General features: G+C 39.2%; 3 protein-coding genes across 6 annotated transcripts; 1 reads left to right on the forward strand and 2 right to left on the reverse strand.

Moving 5' to 3' along the window:
- Window positions 1-46: 46 nt before the first annotated feature.
- On the reverse strand, window positions 47-8257 carry LOC118418811 (protein FAM114A2-like). Of its 4 annotated transcripts, none has more exons than XM_035824860.1 (15): window positions 7990-8257; window positions 5899-6479; window positions 5661-5739; window positions 5146-5190; window positions 4651-4770; window positions 4338-4486; window positions 3928-4071; window positions 3679-3784; window positions 3289-3456; window positions 2932-3017; window positions 2721-2795; window positions 2382-2521; window positions 2100-2172; window positions 1936-1992; window positions 47-1512 (listed from the first exon to the last, which is right to left on the reverse strand). In XM_035824860.1, exons 2-15 carry the CDS (start codon window positions 6475-6477, stop codon window positions 1396-1398), a joined length of 1938 nt encoding a protein of 645 aa, XP_035680753.1. In that variant the 5' UTR covers window positions 6478-6479; window positions 7990-8257; the 3' UTR covers window positions 47-1395. The 4 variants fall into 4 exon arrangements, with proteins under 4 accessions (XP_035680753.1, XP_035680751.1, XP_035680755.1 ...); XM_035824858.1 differs by having other exon boundaries at window positions 4338-4492; window positions 7990-8256; XM_035824862.1 differs by lacking the exon at window positions 5146-5190 and having other exon boundaries at window positions 7990-8254.
- A 186-nt stretch (window positions 8258-8443) lies between these two features.
- On the forward strand, window positions 8444-11821 carry LOC118420349 (zinc finger matrin-type protein 2-like). The gene is made up of 6 exons (XM_035827123.1): window positions 8444-8579; window positions 9044-9137; window positions 9478-9607; window positions 9777-9850; window positions 10064-10209; window positions 10424-11821. The coding sequence occupies exons 1-6, from the start codon at window positions 8562-8564 to the stop codon at window positions 10565-10567; spliced, it is 606 nt and encodes a 201-aa protein (XP_035683016.1). The 5' UTR covers window positions 8444-8561; the 3' UTR covers window positions 10568-11821.
- Window positions 11162-16119, reverse strand: LOC118420344. Its single transcript, XM_035827113.1, has 4 exons — window positions 15653-16119; window positions 12924-15021; window positions 12647-12735; window positions 11162-12488 (listed from the first exon to the last, which is right to left on the reverse strand). Exons 1-4 carry the CDS (start codon window positions 15910-15912, stop codon window positions 12419-12421), a joined length of 2517 nt encoding a protein of 838 aa, XP_035683006.1. The 5' UTR covers window positions 15913-16119; the 3' UTR covers window positions 11162-12418.
- Window positions 16120-16138: the final 19 nt, after the last annotated feature.

The raw sequence follows: 16138 nt of genomic DNA on the forward strand, positions 1-16138 counted from the left end.
TCTAAAAGTGATAAGGTAATCAGAAAGAAACACTGAAAACTGTAGACTTACTCTAAACATGTTTATTCATTGTTACATCTCACATCCAGCACTGCACTGTTCAAGAGTCAAGACAGACAAATCTACTTGAAGAAAAATATGTATCAAAGCTTAATTTGATCTAGCAAAATATATCATGAGCAACTTTTACTATTGCGTTATCCATAACGATGATTGATTACATTAGTTAATATTGTTTTCAACTACAAAGTCGCACAAATTCACAGCAAAGTATTTTGCTTTGGATTTAAAGAAGAGGGAGTTTGCAGGGGATGCTACAACACCTCAAAAGATTCATAACCTTAGCTTTGCACTGAATCAAAGGGTTATTTAATGAGGAAAACCAATGACTGACAAACATTTTGCGATGTCCCTAATTTTTCTGCCACTGATGAGAACAGCAGGTTATTCAACAAAGAACACATACAATGTAGATAACATAAGCAACGTGTTAGTTACAATGACTAAACCTACAAAATATTGGGTGTTCTGTTGCAACAAAAGAGAACGATTTGTAAACTCACACCTTTGCAATGCAGCAACCAATGTTTTCTGGAGTTAGCTGACTCAATAAGTTACCTACCTAATTAGATATTACTTATAAATAAGCCATGTATAGTGAACATTATAATAGCCCTCTCCATTGCTGATTTTTTAGGTAAGAACGAACAAAGATACACCTCAATATGCGCAATACCAAAAATGATCACCAACTTATCTTCATTTTTCCCTTTGAACATAACTGGTACTTCCACACATCTTTTAAGTCATACTGCCACACATTCGTGTCAGCTTAACTAAATGACAGCTTATGTCACATTTCTTAGCAGAGTTTCAAGGCTTTGGTAAGATGTATAACGTGTAAGATAGAAACTTTAATCCAACTATGCCATCCCAGCTGCATATTTAATATTGACACAGTACATTTTATGTACAACAGGCACTAGGCACACAACAGCCCTCTTATGAAGGGATACGACAAAGGCCACAACATTTCAATTCCTTGTGTACATGCAAATCTTTCATCTATTTTTTCAGCAAAAATTGGATCAACAGAATGACACAAGGCCAAAAGTGTCCCATAATAAAATGATAACAAAGCTCAGAGAAATACTTCATTAAAAAATCAGCTTCACAGACATCTTGTCTGCAATTACATACACTTCCCAATATTATTCCCAATAAATCTATTCCGACTATTATCACTCGGAATTCAGATTTCAATATCAGAACATGAACAGGTGGTCATACTGAAAACCAACATTTTCTAACACTAATTAAACAGAAGTAAAACCAAGGAATAGAACTGCTGCAGCTGTCTAAGGCATCACTGTTACAGGTTACTATAGGCTGAGGCTATAGGTGCTTCTGGAATGCAGACAGTGCCAGGTTCTTGGTCTGGATACAGGATTCCTGAATGATGGGCAGCAACAACTGGAAGGCATCCTGGATGTACGAGGCACTATTGGAGGCCTGGAGGTGAGGAGCACACAAACCTTCTGGAATACTTGTCTGGTATATTTGATTGGAACAATACATGTTTATAATGTACAGGCAAACGTCGATCAAGGTTAGACATCCAGGTAAAAAGATACGCCATAAAGCAGGTACTCAAGCAACTTCTAAAATCAAAGCCTGTTACTTGAGTAACAGCTTTTCGGCGTAATGTACAGGCATGTCCGTGACTTTGTTCATGACAAAGTCTGGACATTTTCTATCTTCTACTGATTCATGTAACTGGATATCTTTCAAATGTGCATGAAATAAAATTCATATTCAGAAAAGAACAGCTCATATAAGGAAATCCTTTATGGAAAGTCCTTCGGCCCTTACGGCAGATCAGCTATAAAACTGATGGATGAAGACAACGTAGAAGGTACATGTATATGACCTTACCTCAAGGTACACATTGGTTATCAAGTGACTGAAGTCATCTGGTTTCTCTGCTTTACTCTGAAAGAGAACATCATCAACAATAAGTCATGTTTTACCCGTGAAAGTTGATCAAACCATGAAAGCTGTTAAAACCACAGAGAGGTAAACATGGCATGTCCACTCACCGCTGCAGTGTTTAGGCAGACACAGTATTTGTTGGACAGGACTGAAACCTCCTCACACAGAGCAGAAGTTAATCTACAACAGAGAAGAGTAAGTAATGACCAACAAAGTCAAGCAAGTAAAGAACGCACCAAAGGAATTGAATTTCAACAATCAAGTTGATGACATCTTACTGATGTATATCTGCCCACAGCAAAAACTTGTTAACTACACTTTTCCACCCCCACCCACTTTGTGGTATATTCTATAAACAAATACTGCTCTTTGGCAAAGAGTTATCATACTTGGTGAGAGTCTGTGCCCTCTCCAGTGGTGTTTTCTCAGGGTCTTTCTGCATGAGGATGAGCTCAGCAGCCTTCAGAAACTGGTGGATGGACTTGGCAGTCAGCTCAGCCAGCATCTGGATGGCTGCTGTGTGCAGGTCCTAACAGGGAACCAGCAAAGTAGGGTAGAGATGGTCATTAAGTCAATGTGGGCAAGGGTATGTGGCATGTTAGAAGAAGTGCCACAGAAAGATCTGCACCAAAAAACTGTGCAAAGTTTTTCTGAGAAATTGACCAAAAGGAAAAATATGCTGAAGGATAAAGGAAACATAAAAATAAATTGTAGCCAAGAAAGCCCACCTGTGGATCCTTTGTCTCTCCTTCTTCCAGATCCTTCTCACTCTGAGTCAGGTACTCCAGAGCATCAGTCTGGGCCTGGCAATGTTTGGATATCAGTGGCATATAAGTCACAGTAACTACTATAGACGAACTAAAGCTACCTGATTTGTATCAGAAAAATTGAGTATAAGGACTATAGAAAATGGTTAAGACTGAGAGCTGATTTACAAACCTTGTTCAGTTTATCAGGAGTCATCCCTATGTGCAGTTCAAACAGAAGCTCAGTGACAGTCTTGGCGAACTCCTGCACTTCTTGTGCTGAGGGACAGACAACAAAGAAGTACTAGTCAACTACCTAATACCATCAGTGCGTAAGACTTTGCGAATGTGGTGCAAAAGAAACTCAAAACATCACCATCTGTTCTAATGTACGAAGTTCGCAAAACTTTAATGAAATGTACTCCAAAATCACCAAGTTAGGAAATTTAGCTACCATCAGCATACTCTAGGGGCATTCAAACAGACATACATGTAACTCCCATCCTGGGACAAGGTCATCTGTGACAATAAAGAACAAACAATGCCATACCTTCAGCCTCCTCCTCCACCACATCCTCCAGTTTGAAGGCCTCCTTCACCTGGATGAGCTCCGCCTTCAGCTCCTCCTGCTCCTCCCCTGACAGGGCTGACAGGACAGCCTGCACCTTCCCTTCACTCTGGTTGGACAACATCTCCAGAGCCTCCAGATGGGCCAAGCCTACAAAGAACAACATCCTCTGCTTTAATTTGTGAGCTTTGGTCTTTTACCAAGTTGCTAATTTTGAGAAGCTTCTGCAAAATGTCTTTTTTTACACAAGGTTTACTTAAGCTTAAAAACCTTAAGTCAAACTTAACTTAAATCAAAATGATACATTTTAGAAGACTTAGCTTAAAACAGTAACACAGAAAATCAACTACTAGTACTAGTAACTTGTTGTACCTTGAAACTCATCAAACATGATGCCAAAGTTGGCCTTCCTGTGCGCCTCCTCTTCTTCGGCTTCTTTAGCTCGTTGTTCCGCCTCCTCCTTCGCTTCTCTCAACACCTGACACAAGAAGAAGAGGAAATGAGTTCACATAACATGTCTTCTATTTTAAAGGGAAAATTATGGAATGAGTCATATATGGAAATTCTAGGACAAATGTTGTTTCAACTGGTCTATGACAAAGTGTACAACCATGACCGTACCTGTGACAGGTGAGATTTCTGTCCTGCCACCTCTATGATGTGTTTAGTCTTCTTGTATCCAGGGTCACCTTCAGCCAACACATCCATCGTCTTCTTACCGACATACTCCAGCGAATCCAAGGTTCCACTCACCACTTTCTTAGTCTGCAACACAGTGAATAACAAACAAGTCTGTATCTTATAATTCCTAGTAGCTCTGCACTAGAAATGAGCAAAATTTTTAAGGGTTGGGAAAAATGAATCTCCAGGCTAGTCTACCAGTGGCATAAGAAGTTTAGCTGGTCAAGGAGTGTCCTGAGTCACCCGTGGGCCAGCTTAACTCCTTTTGCCACCGGTAGATCTGCCTGGAGATTAGGGACAAAGCAATTGGATCCATATGTATGTATAAATCATTTGGTAATCCCACTTACCGTGTTCTGCACAACATTTGCCACCATGGACACCCCCAGGGCCCCCCATAGTCCCCCTCCTGATGTCTGCTGAGGTGAGGCCTCTCCTTCTGCTCCCTCCTCTTTCTCTTCTTTTGTCTCTTTTGTTTCATCTGATTCTCCTTTCTCCTCTGGTCCTTCAAATAGACACAACAAGTGTTATCATTACACAGAGCAGCAATTTTTGAATAAACATCCTGATTGCATACATTATAAAAGATAGTACTCTGGAAATTCTGCTAGCCAAAACACAGTCCAAGATTTCATAAAGGAGTCACTGAACTTTTGATCTTACCCTTCTCCTCCTTTGACTTGTCTTCTTTGGCTGTCTCAGCCTCATCTTTTGACATCTCCTCTGGAGGAGGGATTCCCAGGGAGGACTCGACTCCATGGACCACGGTGGTCAGACCTGATCCTGAAGAGCGAATAAAGAATTAAATTTTTCTGCTGTTATAAAATGTTACTTTCTACAAAATATGACCATGGAGCATAACCTCTTTGATATAATTTATCCTGCAATCATACTTTCACTGCAATCCATACCCATTGATCAGTGTAACATAAGGAAAGAACCAACAAGTGATTAGTATGAATCAAAGAATCATACCCTGCAGCAAGTGTGCACACTTCAAACCATAATTCATAAAATTGCAGCTGGCAAAACTCTTGACTATGTAAAAACAGCTGGGTAGAGACCAGATTAGTATACATGTGATTGTTCATCAAGCTTGTGGATTAGGAGAACAGATTTCAAGACTGGAAACAGAAAAGTTCTTTTGAATTCTGGTACCTATTGATGACTCCACATCCTCTACAACAGATACAAAACTTTGCCCTGAAAACAACATAATAGAGAGTGAGTCACTATCAAAACAAGGATATTTATTGATTTTGTTGCTATGGCATAAACTGTTCCCGATGAGACAGGTAGGGCCCAGAGGGGTGATGCAACACCAATGAGCAACAAAGGAAACAAAATGAAATATATATATATACATTGCCTTAAGTAACTAAAATTCCAAGACAAATCAATACCAAGTTTTTGGCTTAAAGACTAGAAACATGGTCAGTGAAGAAGATAATGCTTTCAAAAAAAGTTTATGGGACTTGGTTGAGGATTGGCCACAGGTATTTTCTTGCATATCATGTAAGTGACTTAAAAATAACATTTTTCAATGTTCTACCTATTCCAGCCAGCAGAATTGAATGAATAAATACTAATATTACTGTATTACTATTGAAATAGATGGTAGTTATCTTGTCTCTCATAACTATTGTGCAATCAAAAAGTAAGGCTGGGCTCACCAACAGCTGAAGCTGTAGACATCAGAGAGGATCCAAAAGAAGACCCCCAACCACCCCAGCCCCATCCACCTGATGGCTTCTGGTAAGGGACATCAACACAAGACAACAGTTGGTATAAATAAAGCCTGAATTGGCCTGAAACAATAGAAAGTTAATTTTCTATACTTTAGCACCTAAAACCACTTATGAGCTTTAATCATCATCATATTCTCTCTAAACAGTGAAACCCTTCCTTTACCTCCTCTCCAGCCAGTTTGTCCAAGGCAGAATGGATTTTCTCTTCTTTCTCCTCTTCTTCTTTACCTGGTCTCTTCCTCAGTGGGATGGGTTTTCTCTCCATGTCTTCTCCATCCTTGGGGGGTTCTTCTACTTTGTCCTCTTCTTTTCCTGGCTCTTTTTCTTCCTTTACTTCTTCTTTTGAATCTTCATCAGTACTTTTGGCGGATGCTTTAGGTTCAGCCACTTCATCATCCTTGACATTAGCCCCTTCAGTTGGTGTGGCTTCAGTGCTCTGCACAGCATCTTCTTCCTCCTCCTTGGTTACAGCATCCTCTTCCTTCTTAGGTTCAGCCTTATCAGTGTTGTTTTGACTTTCCTCCTTCTTGGGTTCAACCTCCTCAGTGTCCTTTTGACTTTCCTCTTTTTCTGTCTTCACTTCCTCTGCTGTCTGTGACTTCTCTGTGGATTCATTACTTGCTGCTTCATCTTTCTCTTTTTCAGCTGTTTGTTTGTTTTTCTTGGGTGAGTGTTTTGTTTTCTCCTCAACATCCTCTCCTGCACTCTCGAACCCCTCCTCCTCTGCTTCAGAAGATGACATGGCTGTGTACAACAGGAAAGAAGAAATAATCAACTTCTTAAAAGTTGTGATGGTCACGAGTCCGACTCACGACAGTATGCCTTTAATGTGTGAGACTGTTACTCATTTGATATATCTTCTACCAAATATATTGCCAAATGATATAAAGGTACTCTTAGACACTGCCTTCTTGAGTCTATAAGCATCTACTTCTTCAGTTACTTATGCTTTATCTTCTAATGTTGACAATGTTCTGCACAGATGTTCCCAAGGCAGGAGTTAAGGTAAACCAAATATTCCGTGCATGTCCAACTGCATGTATTCTATTCATAGTGTGATCTGCATCATAAATGTGACTTTTTCTGGCTTTTACTGGTAATCTGGTAAGGCCTAGGAAAAAAAATGTTGTGTTTCCTGTTTCAGTCCTGAAAAAATTAGGGTCGGTAGGTAGGGGATATCTTTATTTTTTTGTAATTTTTTTTAGGCTAGCCAAAAATCTAGTGATACATATTACAATACAGTTGAACAAAGGAAACTGAAATGTATGAGGAAACTTGTCTTTCAATGTCAAACTTTGATTTTGTGCACAATAGACACATTAATCCTTTATTAGATAGGACAAGCAGACTGTTTTTACTTCAATAGGAAGCAGGCTGAATAAAAATTCTAACTGGAAGCTTTGTGACTCCACTGCCCACCCAAAAAAAAGTCTAGGGTCGGCAGGTTTTTCTAGGGAAGGTAGGGAAACAGGAAACACAACATTTTTTTTCCTAGGCCTAATGGACTAATCTATCATATCACCCACTTGACAGCTGTGAAACTGATACATTAATAATATCCAGTTATGATGGATCATGATGGGTTGGTTCCTGTTGCCCTTGTCTGTTTCAAGGTTAATGGTTGTGCAGCTACACTAAGGTCATTAGTATGAGCCTTTGGATACTTTCCACATATTTTGGAAAATGGGACATATTAGTGGATTTAATGAAATTAACTTGCATGTGTTAACTTCATTATGCTTCAATAAATAAGATGGACAACACACAGAACCTTAAACCTGCATATTATAATTTACACCACATGAACCTGTGTAGACTTTTCATTTTAAGTACAAATAAGTTCTCTGTACTTGATGCATTTCATTGACATCCACGTTGCTGATGTTAATGCCCAAATTTTCCTTATAACTGCCCATAGGCCATATCTAGGTCAAATTTATTAGTTCCAGATGCATATTAAAAAGTGACAAGTGAGCTAAAAAAAATGGCCATACAGGCTATGTAACAGTCCTACGATCTCTAACACAATTAGCACCAGCATGATGTTGACTCCTCCAGATCCAAACAACAACGTCAAATTGTTTTGTTCTTCCACTTGGCCAAGTTTCCAAACCTGAAAAACTCCCAGCACAGCCCTCCCACCCTCCAGCAGTTCTAGGCCTGGAAGGAGACCGGGCTTCTGGTTCCATCTTTCTCTACTTCATGAACTGCAAAAGTCTAAGAGAAAGATCAAACAAAGAACGACTTGACTTACCGAGTAGCAATCTGTCAGTCGAGTAGCATTGCCTGGGAAGTTTTCGCGCACTTTGCCGAGCTACACTCTCCAAAGGCCACGTCAAACTGGAAACGTCTTGTTTTGGTCCCGGAAGTAAAGCTATTGCGTCATTTGATTGTCACCGATTCGCGCATTTTCGGATGATGATTAAAAAATCTGTGTAGAATAACCAAGAGCTGTTTGTGTTTTAGAATTGAGTTTTGTGACATAAGAATTTTACTTACAGGGTTTATCAATGGAATTAGCTATTGGGGATTAAAAATTGAGTCAGAAATGGTCGCGTTTCTTCCACATCTTATCATTAGAAGAGTCTACTTTAAAGGGGGTTGAAGTACAGATATTAAAATGATATTGCAAGACCAATTCAATAAAGATAACATCATCTCACAACATATAATGTAATTTATATATATTAGAAAGTAATACTGAATACTTAGTATGCTGTTATGGTATTATCAGTCACTCCCTATGCAATTGAAGGCTAAAATCCAGATGATTCTCCCCTAAACACAGATGGTATATTCCACAGTGCATCACTCGCAGTATCCAAAATGGCGTCGACAAGCAAGGTGAGTGCCGGTCTTTGTCTCTTTTTGTCAATTTGTGAACGGTAGACGAGAAGTGAGTATTATATATAACTACAAACATCAGGTTGAAGGTGTCTGGAACATACCTAGCGAATATAGTCTTCGCACGTTGTCAGGAATGTTCCTAAATGTGGTCTTTAGTTTTTGGGTATGTCACGATGTGCGATGAAATCAACAAACGAGCATGTGAAACTCTTGAAGTCTCCAGTTTTATAGCTGTTATGGCGTCTTTGTACGTTTTGTTCATTGTCTTTATTTTTGGACTCATGTTTCCTGTGTTCATTGATGTACACATACGAACCTGCACATAGATATACCAGGGAGGTTGGATATCCCAAAAAATGATCAAAGCATGTATCATGACTTTAACAGTTTTGAAAAATAAATCATGAAGAAAGGATGAATGAAACAAAATCACCCAAGTTTTTACTGTTGTTTACTTGCAGGCAACCCCTGAGGACCACCGCAGGAAGTGGGATGTGGACGAGTATGAGGAGATGGCCAAGAAGAGGCTGGAGGAGGAGAGGAAAAAGGCTGAAGGTGAGTTCTCAGAGCTGTAGGCTCATCATGAGAAGGAAGTGGCTAGTAGTAGTTGAGGTAATGTTTTTGGTGAAGGCTCATATGTCTCAACCAACCTTTAATTGTCACTTTGACAATGAGGAGGTCCAAACTTTCATGTTGAATCCATAATTTTGGGCATGTATTGGTCTAGAATGCAGCATATAGAACAACATATTATTGTACTTCAATATGCAACCATAATACTAGGTAGCTGAAAGGCAAGAGCCTGTTATCAATACATGTTGACAATTGATGACAATCGATTATATGTACAAATAGTTGTGATGTTACTGAATTGCTATGTTTCTATGAATTATAGATAACCAACATGCCCAGCCTCCTGTCAAGCGGGATTTCTTGAGAAGGAGAGATTACAAGGTAGATCTGGAGTCTCAGCTGGGGAAGACAAAAGTCATATCCAAGTCAGCGCCACTTTCTGACCAAGGAGGGTGAGTACTGGAAGAAATAGTCACACACAGGTTGTATTTCATTGCTTGAATGCAACTACTATATAGCATTCTACATTATAAAATATATGTCAATGATTGCAATTAGTCTTTATTTTTAGCAGAGATATGGGACGAGATCATAATATGTTTTTTTCTGTTATTTGTTCAGGTACTACTGCAATGTGTGTGACTGCGTAGTGAAGGACTCCATCAACTTTCTGGACCACATCAATGGCAAGAAACGTAAGTTGATCTTAAGGTCTCTGTTATGCTTAAACTTTTGAGTGAGTTGCTAGTCTGTTCCAACTTCGTTACTCTAAATTTTAGTTGTTATGGATTGTTGTCATCTGAATTTACTTACTACTTTTTAGTCCTACTATATCAACACTCTGTCCACATGAACTAGAATCATTGTGACCTTGGTGCCTTAACAGATTCACTCTCCTATTTTCTCAGATCAACGTAATCTTGGCATGTCAATGCGAATTGAGCGCTCCACCCTGGACCAAGTCAAGAAGCGCTTTGAACTCAACAAAAAGAAGAGGGAAGAGAAAAAGAAAGAATATGACTTTGAACAGAGGATGGCAGAGCTTAAGGAAGAGGTGTGTCCTGTTATATGTTGGGTTCAGTGTGAGCATATAGCATAAGATTTGAAAAAGTTAAAGATGATATGTCATTGTCAATCTTTCTCTGTACATGTAGTTGTTAGACTTACAGTTGTACAAACAATGTACTAGTGTGACCCATCTTAGTTTTAAAGTTGGCATAACATCAGGAATAATGTATTTATTTTAGATTCTTATGATTTTTTTGCAGGAAGCAAAGATGAAAGAATACAGGAAGGAGAAGAAGAAGGAAAAGAAGAGGAAGGCAGATGATGCAGGTCTCAATGAAGATGAGATAGACCCAGAGATGGCTGCTATGATGGGGTTCAGTGGATTTGGGGGATCAAAAAAGTAACTCTTTGTGTGTCGTTATGTACATATATGCAGGATAGGTTGGTTAACGTTTTGGTATTTACAAACCAGAAATTTGTGTCAAGTGTATTGTAACAGGGAATGTGTATTTTCTTCACTATTTTTTGTCAATAATACAAGTAAATGAGTTGTAACAGTTTTTAATTTAGTGATGGTGCTGTTTTATTTGGTCACCATATGATAATACATTGTAATCTTTTTCAATGGTCACCAACTGGCCATCCAGCTGTGTTTCAATAGTAATGACTGAATCAGAAGTCTGTCTTCTACAAAGTTAAGGTGCTTCTTTTCAGGCATTACTGATGGTACCTGTTTGTCCATTCACTGTGATGGTTTTGAAGAGTACTTCCAAATGAACACAATTGGCATGCAGTTTGGAGAAATTTTGACATAGATGACAGACCAATTCAGTGTTTGTGTTGTACCATGGGGCAGGTGTGAATTTCTGTGATTTGTAAGCTAGGTTTTGGGATCAAAGTAGGCAGCTTGGGTATACTATTCCTCTGATTTGTACAGTGTTCTTATATGGAAACTGAAAAAGTCACGAACACATTGTTTTATTTTTGCTGTTCTGCTCATCTTTATTGATAGTAAGTTATTAACCAGACTGTTATTAGCCAAGAAGCTTCATTGTGTTTTACTCTGCAGCTTCTTTCACTACAAGCCTAGAAAATATGATGCCTGGTGAAAAAGTTAGTTCCTTACAACTGTTGAGCAACCAAAACTGGATCTGTATGATTTACTGTATGACCTGATCAGTGGCATAAAAATATGCAACAAAAGAGAGACAACAAAACACTTACACAATATGTGTACACTTTACCAGAGAAATTTGCTGGGACTTATGAAAGTTTAATGACCAATGCCTCTATGGTGGTCTGTGACACCTGGTCATTGGAGCTGTAATATTCATGTATGAACTGAACCAAGCAGAGAATATGTGAAAACAAAGTTGTATTTGGGAAAAACCTTGTTAAGCTGGGACCATGCTAGATAGGCCTTGACATTTTGAAATATTCAGTCTGCTATGAACTCTGCAAGTACTTACAATGTACAATTGTTACTTGAAGTGCTGTTCATAAAAAAAATCTGTCCTGTGGCCAGATCACCATAACATTTATTATGTATGTACACATACCTCAGCACCATACAGTGTCAACATTGTTATGTGGAATCAGACAACCTTTGGACTTTCCTTTTTGAGCACAGTTGTATGTGTAGACAATTAAATGTACATTGATACACATCTGTTTTGTCCATGTTTTTATTTTGTGTTTATAAAAAAAGTACTTCACATGTCTCCATGTAAAAACTAGAACAACGATTTACAAATAATCAACGCTATGCACCATGCAAACAACGTAGGATCAAAACTGGTTGCTTATATTTTAATTATCAGGAACATTTCATCAGTAGATGTAGAAACTAAACTCAACAAACCTTGAGAAAGATTACTAATGGTTACTGTCTTCCACTCTGATTGATCTGATTGTCTGTTTCCTAAAGGTGCAAAAAAGGTTGCACACCATTCTTTAAATGAATGATGACTTCATAGCAATATGCTCAATATTTTGAGGAGTTGAAGCCAAACTCAAAACAAGACCAAACACACAAAAAGTAGAAAGCTGCTCCAACCCCTTTTATATAACTTTGTTTCTATGAAATATCCTTACTTGTAACATAAATTGCTACGATTGAGATAGCACCTTATTACTTATCATAAGAGATTGAAGCCAATGACCATGAACACTTGATTTTATGTCTAGATTAATGTAGTATATGAATATTTAAGAAAGGTTACAAATAAGTTAAAACAGGTAAGAAAAAGTGTCTACTACAGGAAGATTCCAGCATCATCAAGGTCTATGAAGTTTGCATCTGATTCAGGACAGTCAGGAACAGACCTACAAGAGAAGGTTATTAGTGTGATTTTCTCCCAAATACAATATAGAACAAAAAATAAGATATTGATGCCTCAAGAGTACATGTACTGATAATCTTACAGGTGAAGAAGGAGAGTATTGACAAACCTGTCTAAAGACAATGACTATCTTATCCTCACCTGTTGAACCCAGGTAGCCAGGCTCCTGTGTTGGGCTTAGGATCAGAGAACAAATCACACAGAAACCCTCCTGATGAGCTTGGGACAGTCTGTAAAACAATGGTATAGACAGTGATAAGCAGTAGTATCGGTTTCAGCACAAAAAAACTAGCTCCTTGCCAAACATAATGGATTGAAAACAACTTCTGTCCATTGGAGTTTCAAAAAGGAATGTCTATCAGGATTATCTTGGGTTTTCCATAGCCTATTATCCAGTTATTTTTAAGGTTGCACATACCTCTTGTTTGAAATAATCATCTTGTTCTGTTTCTTCAGTGTGCAGGTCCCAGGGATCATCTTCTCCTCTTTCAACTTCGTTGTTTGGATCAACAGTCTCCTTTGACTGTACATCAGGTGTCTCTTTTTCTTGACTGCTCTTTAAACCTTTCTTATCTATCTGTTCATCAAAATCAACCGGTGACACAGAAAGGTGGCAAACTGTTGCAGGGGAAACACTTGTGTTAATAATTTTGTCTTTCTGAATGTCCACAACATCTTTTACTTTTGTTTCAGAGTGCCGAAGACCCTCTTTTGTCTGATCATTTCTCAATTCAATCTCTTCAGCAGGCCCATCTTCCCATTGGTGATCCTCCTGTAGCTCAAGTACAGAGCTGGTGGTAGAGAAGTCACTCCCAACAGATGATGTTGATAGATGCCTCTTCCTTTTCCTGCCCCTATGTCGAGGGGTTCTCATGCTTGGCCCTGAATCACAGGAGAGAATGGAGTCTTTGCTGTTGTTTCTTTGCCAGTTTCTCTTGCTCGGAGTCTTACGTTCCCTGCTCTTCATTCCACTTAACCTTCTGTAGTCCAACACGTTGCTCCGTGTGTTTCTCTTATCCACTCTTGACTGAGCTCTGGTGGTCATGTTGTAGTCTCTTGTCAGCAGCCTTACCATGGTGTTTTCTGCAGGTCTGGGAGTTCCTCTCCTCATGAACCTAGTCTTGGTGGTCTCTGTTTCATTCCCACTACTGTTTCCTGTCATTTGCTTGTCTACATGCTGCTCACTTTCAGTTGGGATGACATTCTGCCTAGTTGTCAATCCTGAGTTGTTTTCTTTATTTATAGTGTTGTCACACTCCCTTTGTTCAGCACTAGGAACTGAGTGCTGAGTGACATTCTGACTGAGCCTGTTTGTATCAACATCACCAGAAGAGCGAGGAGTATGCATGTTGGCAGATGTGTCATTCATGTCTATGATGTTTGTGTGAGGAGTCTCTGGTTGTCTATCAGGATGGCCTGTCAACCACTCTTCTACAGCTGTCTCCACCTCCTGTGCATCTCCACTTTCTGAAAAAGAAGATGACCTTTTTCTTGTGTATCTCCTCTTTGACTTCAGTGGTGTTCCTTTCCAGAACATACTATCCCACAATTCAGATCCACTGTCCCTGGTCTCTCCTGGTGTTATTGGCAAGACATCATCCATAACTTGTACATTGTTGCTTCTGTTGCCACTTGGGTGATATTCATGCCCTTTGATATTCTCCTTTCCATGTTGCTGTCCATGTTTAACTGCTTTATAATAGGTGGCTGTGTTAGTATCTGCATTCTGAGCAGCTTTGTTAATAATCCCTGACAGAATACTGCCAACTCTATCATGAATAGATTCTGGTGTGCTTTTTTGCTGTCTCTTTTCAGCTTTTCCAACCTCTTTATTGTCTTCTGTTAGATTGGTCTCCAAACTGTCAATAGCTGACTCTATCAAAATCTTAGTTTCACTCTCTTCTTTTTCATCCTCAGAGGCACTTGTGTTGAATGTAGCACTCAATCCACTACTATTGAGGTATTCTGTAATTGCTCTCATTGACTCCAGACTGAGAATATGTTCTCCAAAATCTTCATTTCTCTCTCTAGCACTATCTTCTTCTTTTGTGTCTCCTGCGTCTGTTGCATTTTTATCTTCATCAAGAAATTCTGTAGATTCCCTAGTCACAATTTTATCTACTAAGAGCTCTTGTCCATCTTGCTTCTCTGACAGGTTGGATTTAGCAAGGAGGTTAACCTCCTTGGATTTAGTATGTTCTGCAACGTAGCAGCTATGTTTTTTTTCTGGTAGCTCTTCTGTCACAATATCTTGATCAAACCAATCCTCAGAGCATGAGATGCCCTCAGATTCTGAGTGGCTGCTCCTTATGATTGCTCCATTCCCAATACCTTCTGAAGTTGTTGCAACCATCTGCATTCTGGCCATGTGGATTGTCAGCAGACTTTTGGATCTGGTTGAGGATTGGAATCTGTTCCGATCTGTTCTTGGAAGGTAGGAGTTGCTATCAGACTCCGCTTCTGAGGAGATATGTAGACTGACATGGTTGTAGGGTTTCTTTTCTCGTGTAGTAGTCCTGGAAGTCAAACAGGACCAATGGTGTAAGTCATATTTCTATTACACTGTATCGAAAGTTAGCTGTTTTACATTTTGGAATACAAATATGTGGTTACAATCAAAACTACACGTATACATTGTAATTGTGTACGCAATGATATATGTTGATAGATTGATAAGGACTTAAATTATGTAATCACATCTGTATGTCTGTTAGTGTTACAATTTATCAGACCCTTACCTCTTCCCTCATGACCTAAATGAAAAGCGGCCTGCAGGCCAATTTGAGCTTGTCATGAAAAAATAAAAGTTCAAACAAACAAATCTATGTGGCTTAATGACAAAAGGTACCTTTCCAATGCAATTTCTTTGGCCTTCTTCACGTCTGACTCAGTGTTTCTGACGAATGGCATTTTTGTGTTTGTAACACCGTGATGTACATCTGATTCATGCTACTGTTCTCCCTCATCTGACATTGAGGTGTTTTCACGGTAACCGCTTTTGAACGGTCCTGCCAACTCATGACCAGTTATGAAAATGAGCGAAGTATTCTCAAGCTAATTTTGGGACAAAGACCACTCAGACAGTAAAATACAAGCAAATGTACATCATGTCACAAAAGAAACAATTACGGTAAAAGTATACGTCACCTCGGATTGAGTGATTCTTCGTCTGAATGTTGCGAGGATTGCAAGGGCTGTCCTCTGAAGTTGTCCGCAACAGACGGAGAAATAGCACTAAATTCCTCCCTTTCTCTTGGGTCAAGTCTCCGCCACAATTCTTCCACTTTTCTCTGAATTTGTTTTGCGCCAAGAAATGGATACTTTCTTGCCACTTCTGGGCGTTTCTTGGTGTAGAAAACCTGAAAGTTCCTTCGCCAGTTGTTCCTTTGGAATCCTACACTGGACATCGTGCTGAAACCGACTGCGAACCCGTCTCTATCAATTATTTTTAATACATTTGACGCCGAGTTCCTTTTAGAATCACGACACGATCTTCCGTTTCAATTAAAAAGTATGCAAAAGTACCAAAAATCGCTGTTGACGCGCCGCAGTCAGTGAACTCTAGACCACCCTTCCTTCAACACCGAGCAATTTCAAATATGGCGCCACTTTCATTCTTTTTACAAAGGATTG

The sequence above is a fragment of the Branchiostoma floridae genome, chromosome 7 (assembly GCF_000003815.2).
Source record: "Branchiostoma floridae strain S238N-H82 chromosome 7, Bfl_VNyyK, whole genome shotgun sequence".
NCBI classification, from domain to species: Eukaryota; Metazoa; Chordata; class Leptocardii; order Amphioxiformes; family Branchiostomatidae; genus Branchiostoma; species Branchiostoma floridae.

What these genes read in the sequence shown, in the direction of transcription:
- LOC118418811 (XM_035824858.1), bottom strand. Translation starts at nt 6,477, where the DNA reads ATGTCATCTTCTGAAGCAGAGGAGGAGGGGTTCGAGAGTGCAGGAGAG. An exon ending in ACAAACTGGCTGGAGAGGAG is followed by an intron (nt 5,740 to 5,898) that starts GTAAAGGAAGGG and finishes GTCCCTTACCAG; the next exon opens with AAGCCATCAGGTGGATGGGG. An exon ending in GGTGGAGGAGGAGGCTGAAG is followed by an intron (nt 3,018 to 3,288) that starts GTATGGCATTGT and finishes TCTGTCCCTCAG; the next exon opens with CACAAGAAGTGCAGGAGTTC.
- LOC118420349 (XM_035827123.1), top strand. An exon ending in CCACTTTCTGACCAAGGAGG is followed by an intron (nt 9,608 to 9,776) that starts GTGAGTACTGGA and finishes TTATTTGTTCAG; the next exon opens with GTACTACTGCAATGTGTGTG. An exon ending in CCACATCAATGGCAAGAAAC is followed by an intron (nt 9,851 to 10,063) that starts GTAAGTTGATCT and finishes CTATTTTCTCAG; the next exon opens with ATCAACGTAATCTTGGCATG.
- LOC118420344 (XM_035827113.1), bottom strand. Translation starts at nt 15,912, where the DNA reads ATGTCCAGTGTAGGATTCCAAAGGAACAACTGGCGAAGGAACTTTCAG. An exon ending in GAAGAATCACTCAATCCGAG is followed by an intron (nt 15,022 to 15,652) that starts GTGACGTATACT and finishes TTTGACTTCCAG; the next exon opens with GACTACTACACGAGAAAAGA. An exon ending in TGGCTACCTGGGTTCAACAG is followed by an intron (nt 12,489 to 12,646) that starts GTGAGGATAAGA and finishes CTTCTCTTGTAG; the next exon opens with GTCTGTTCCTGACTGTCCTG.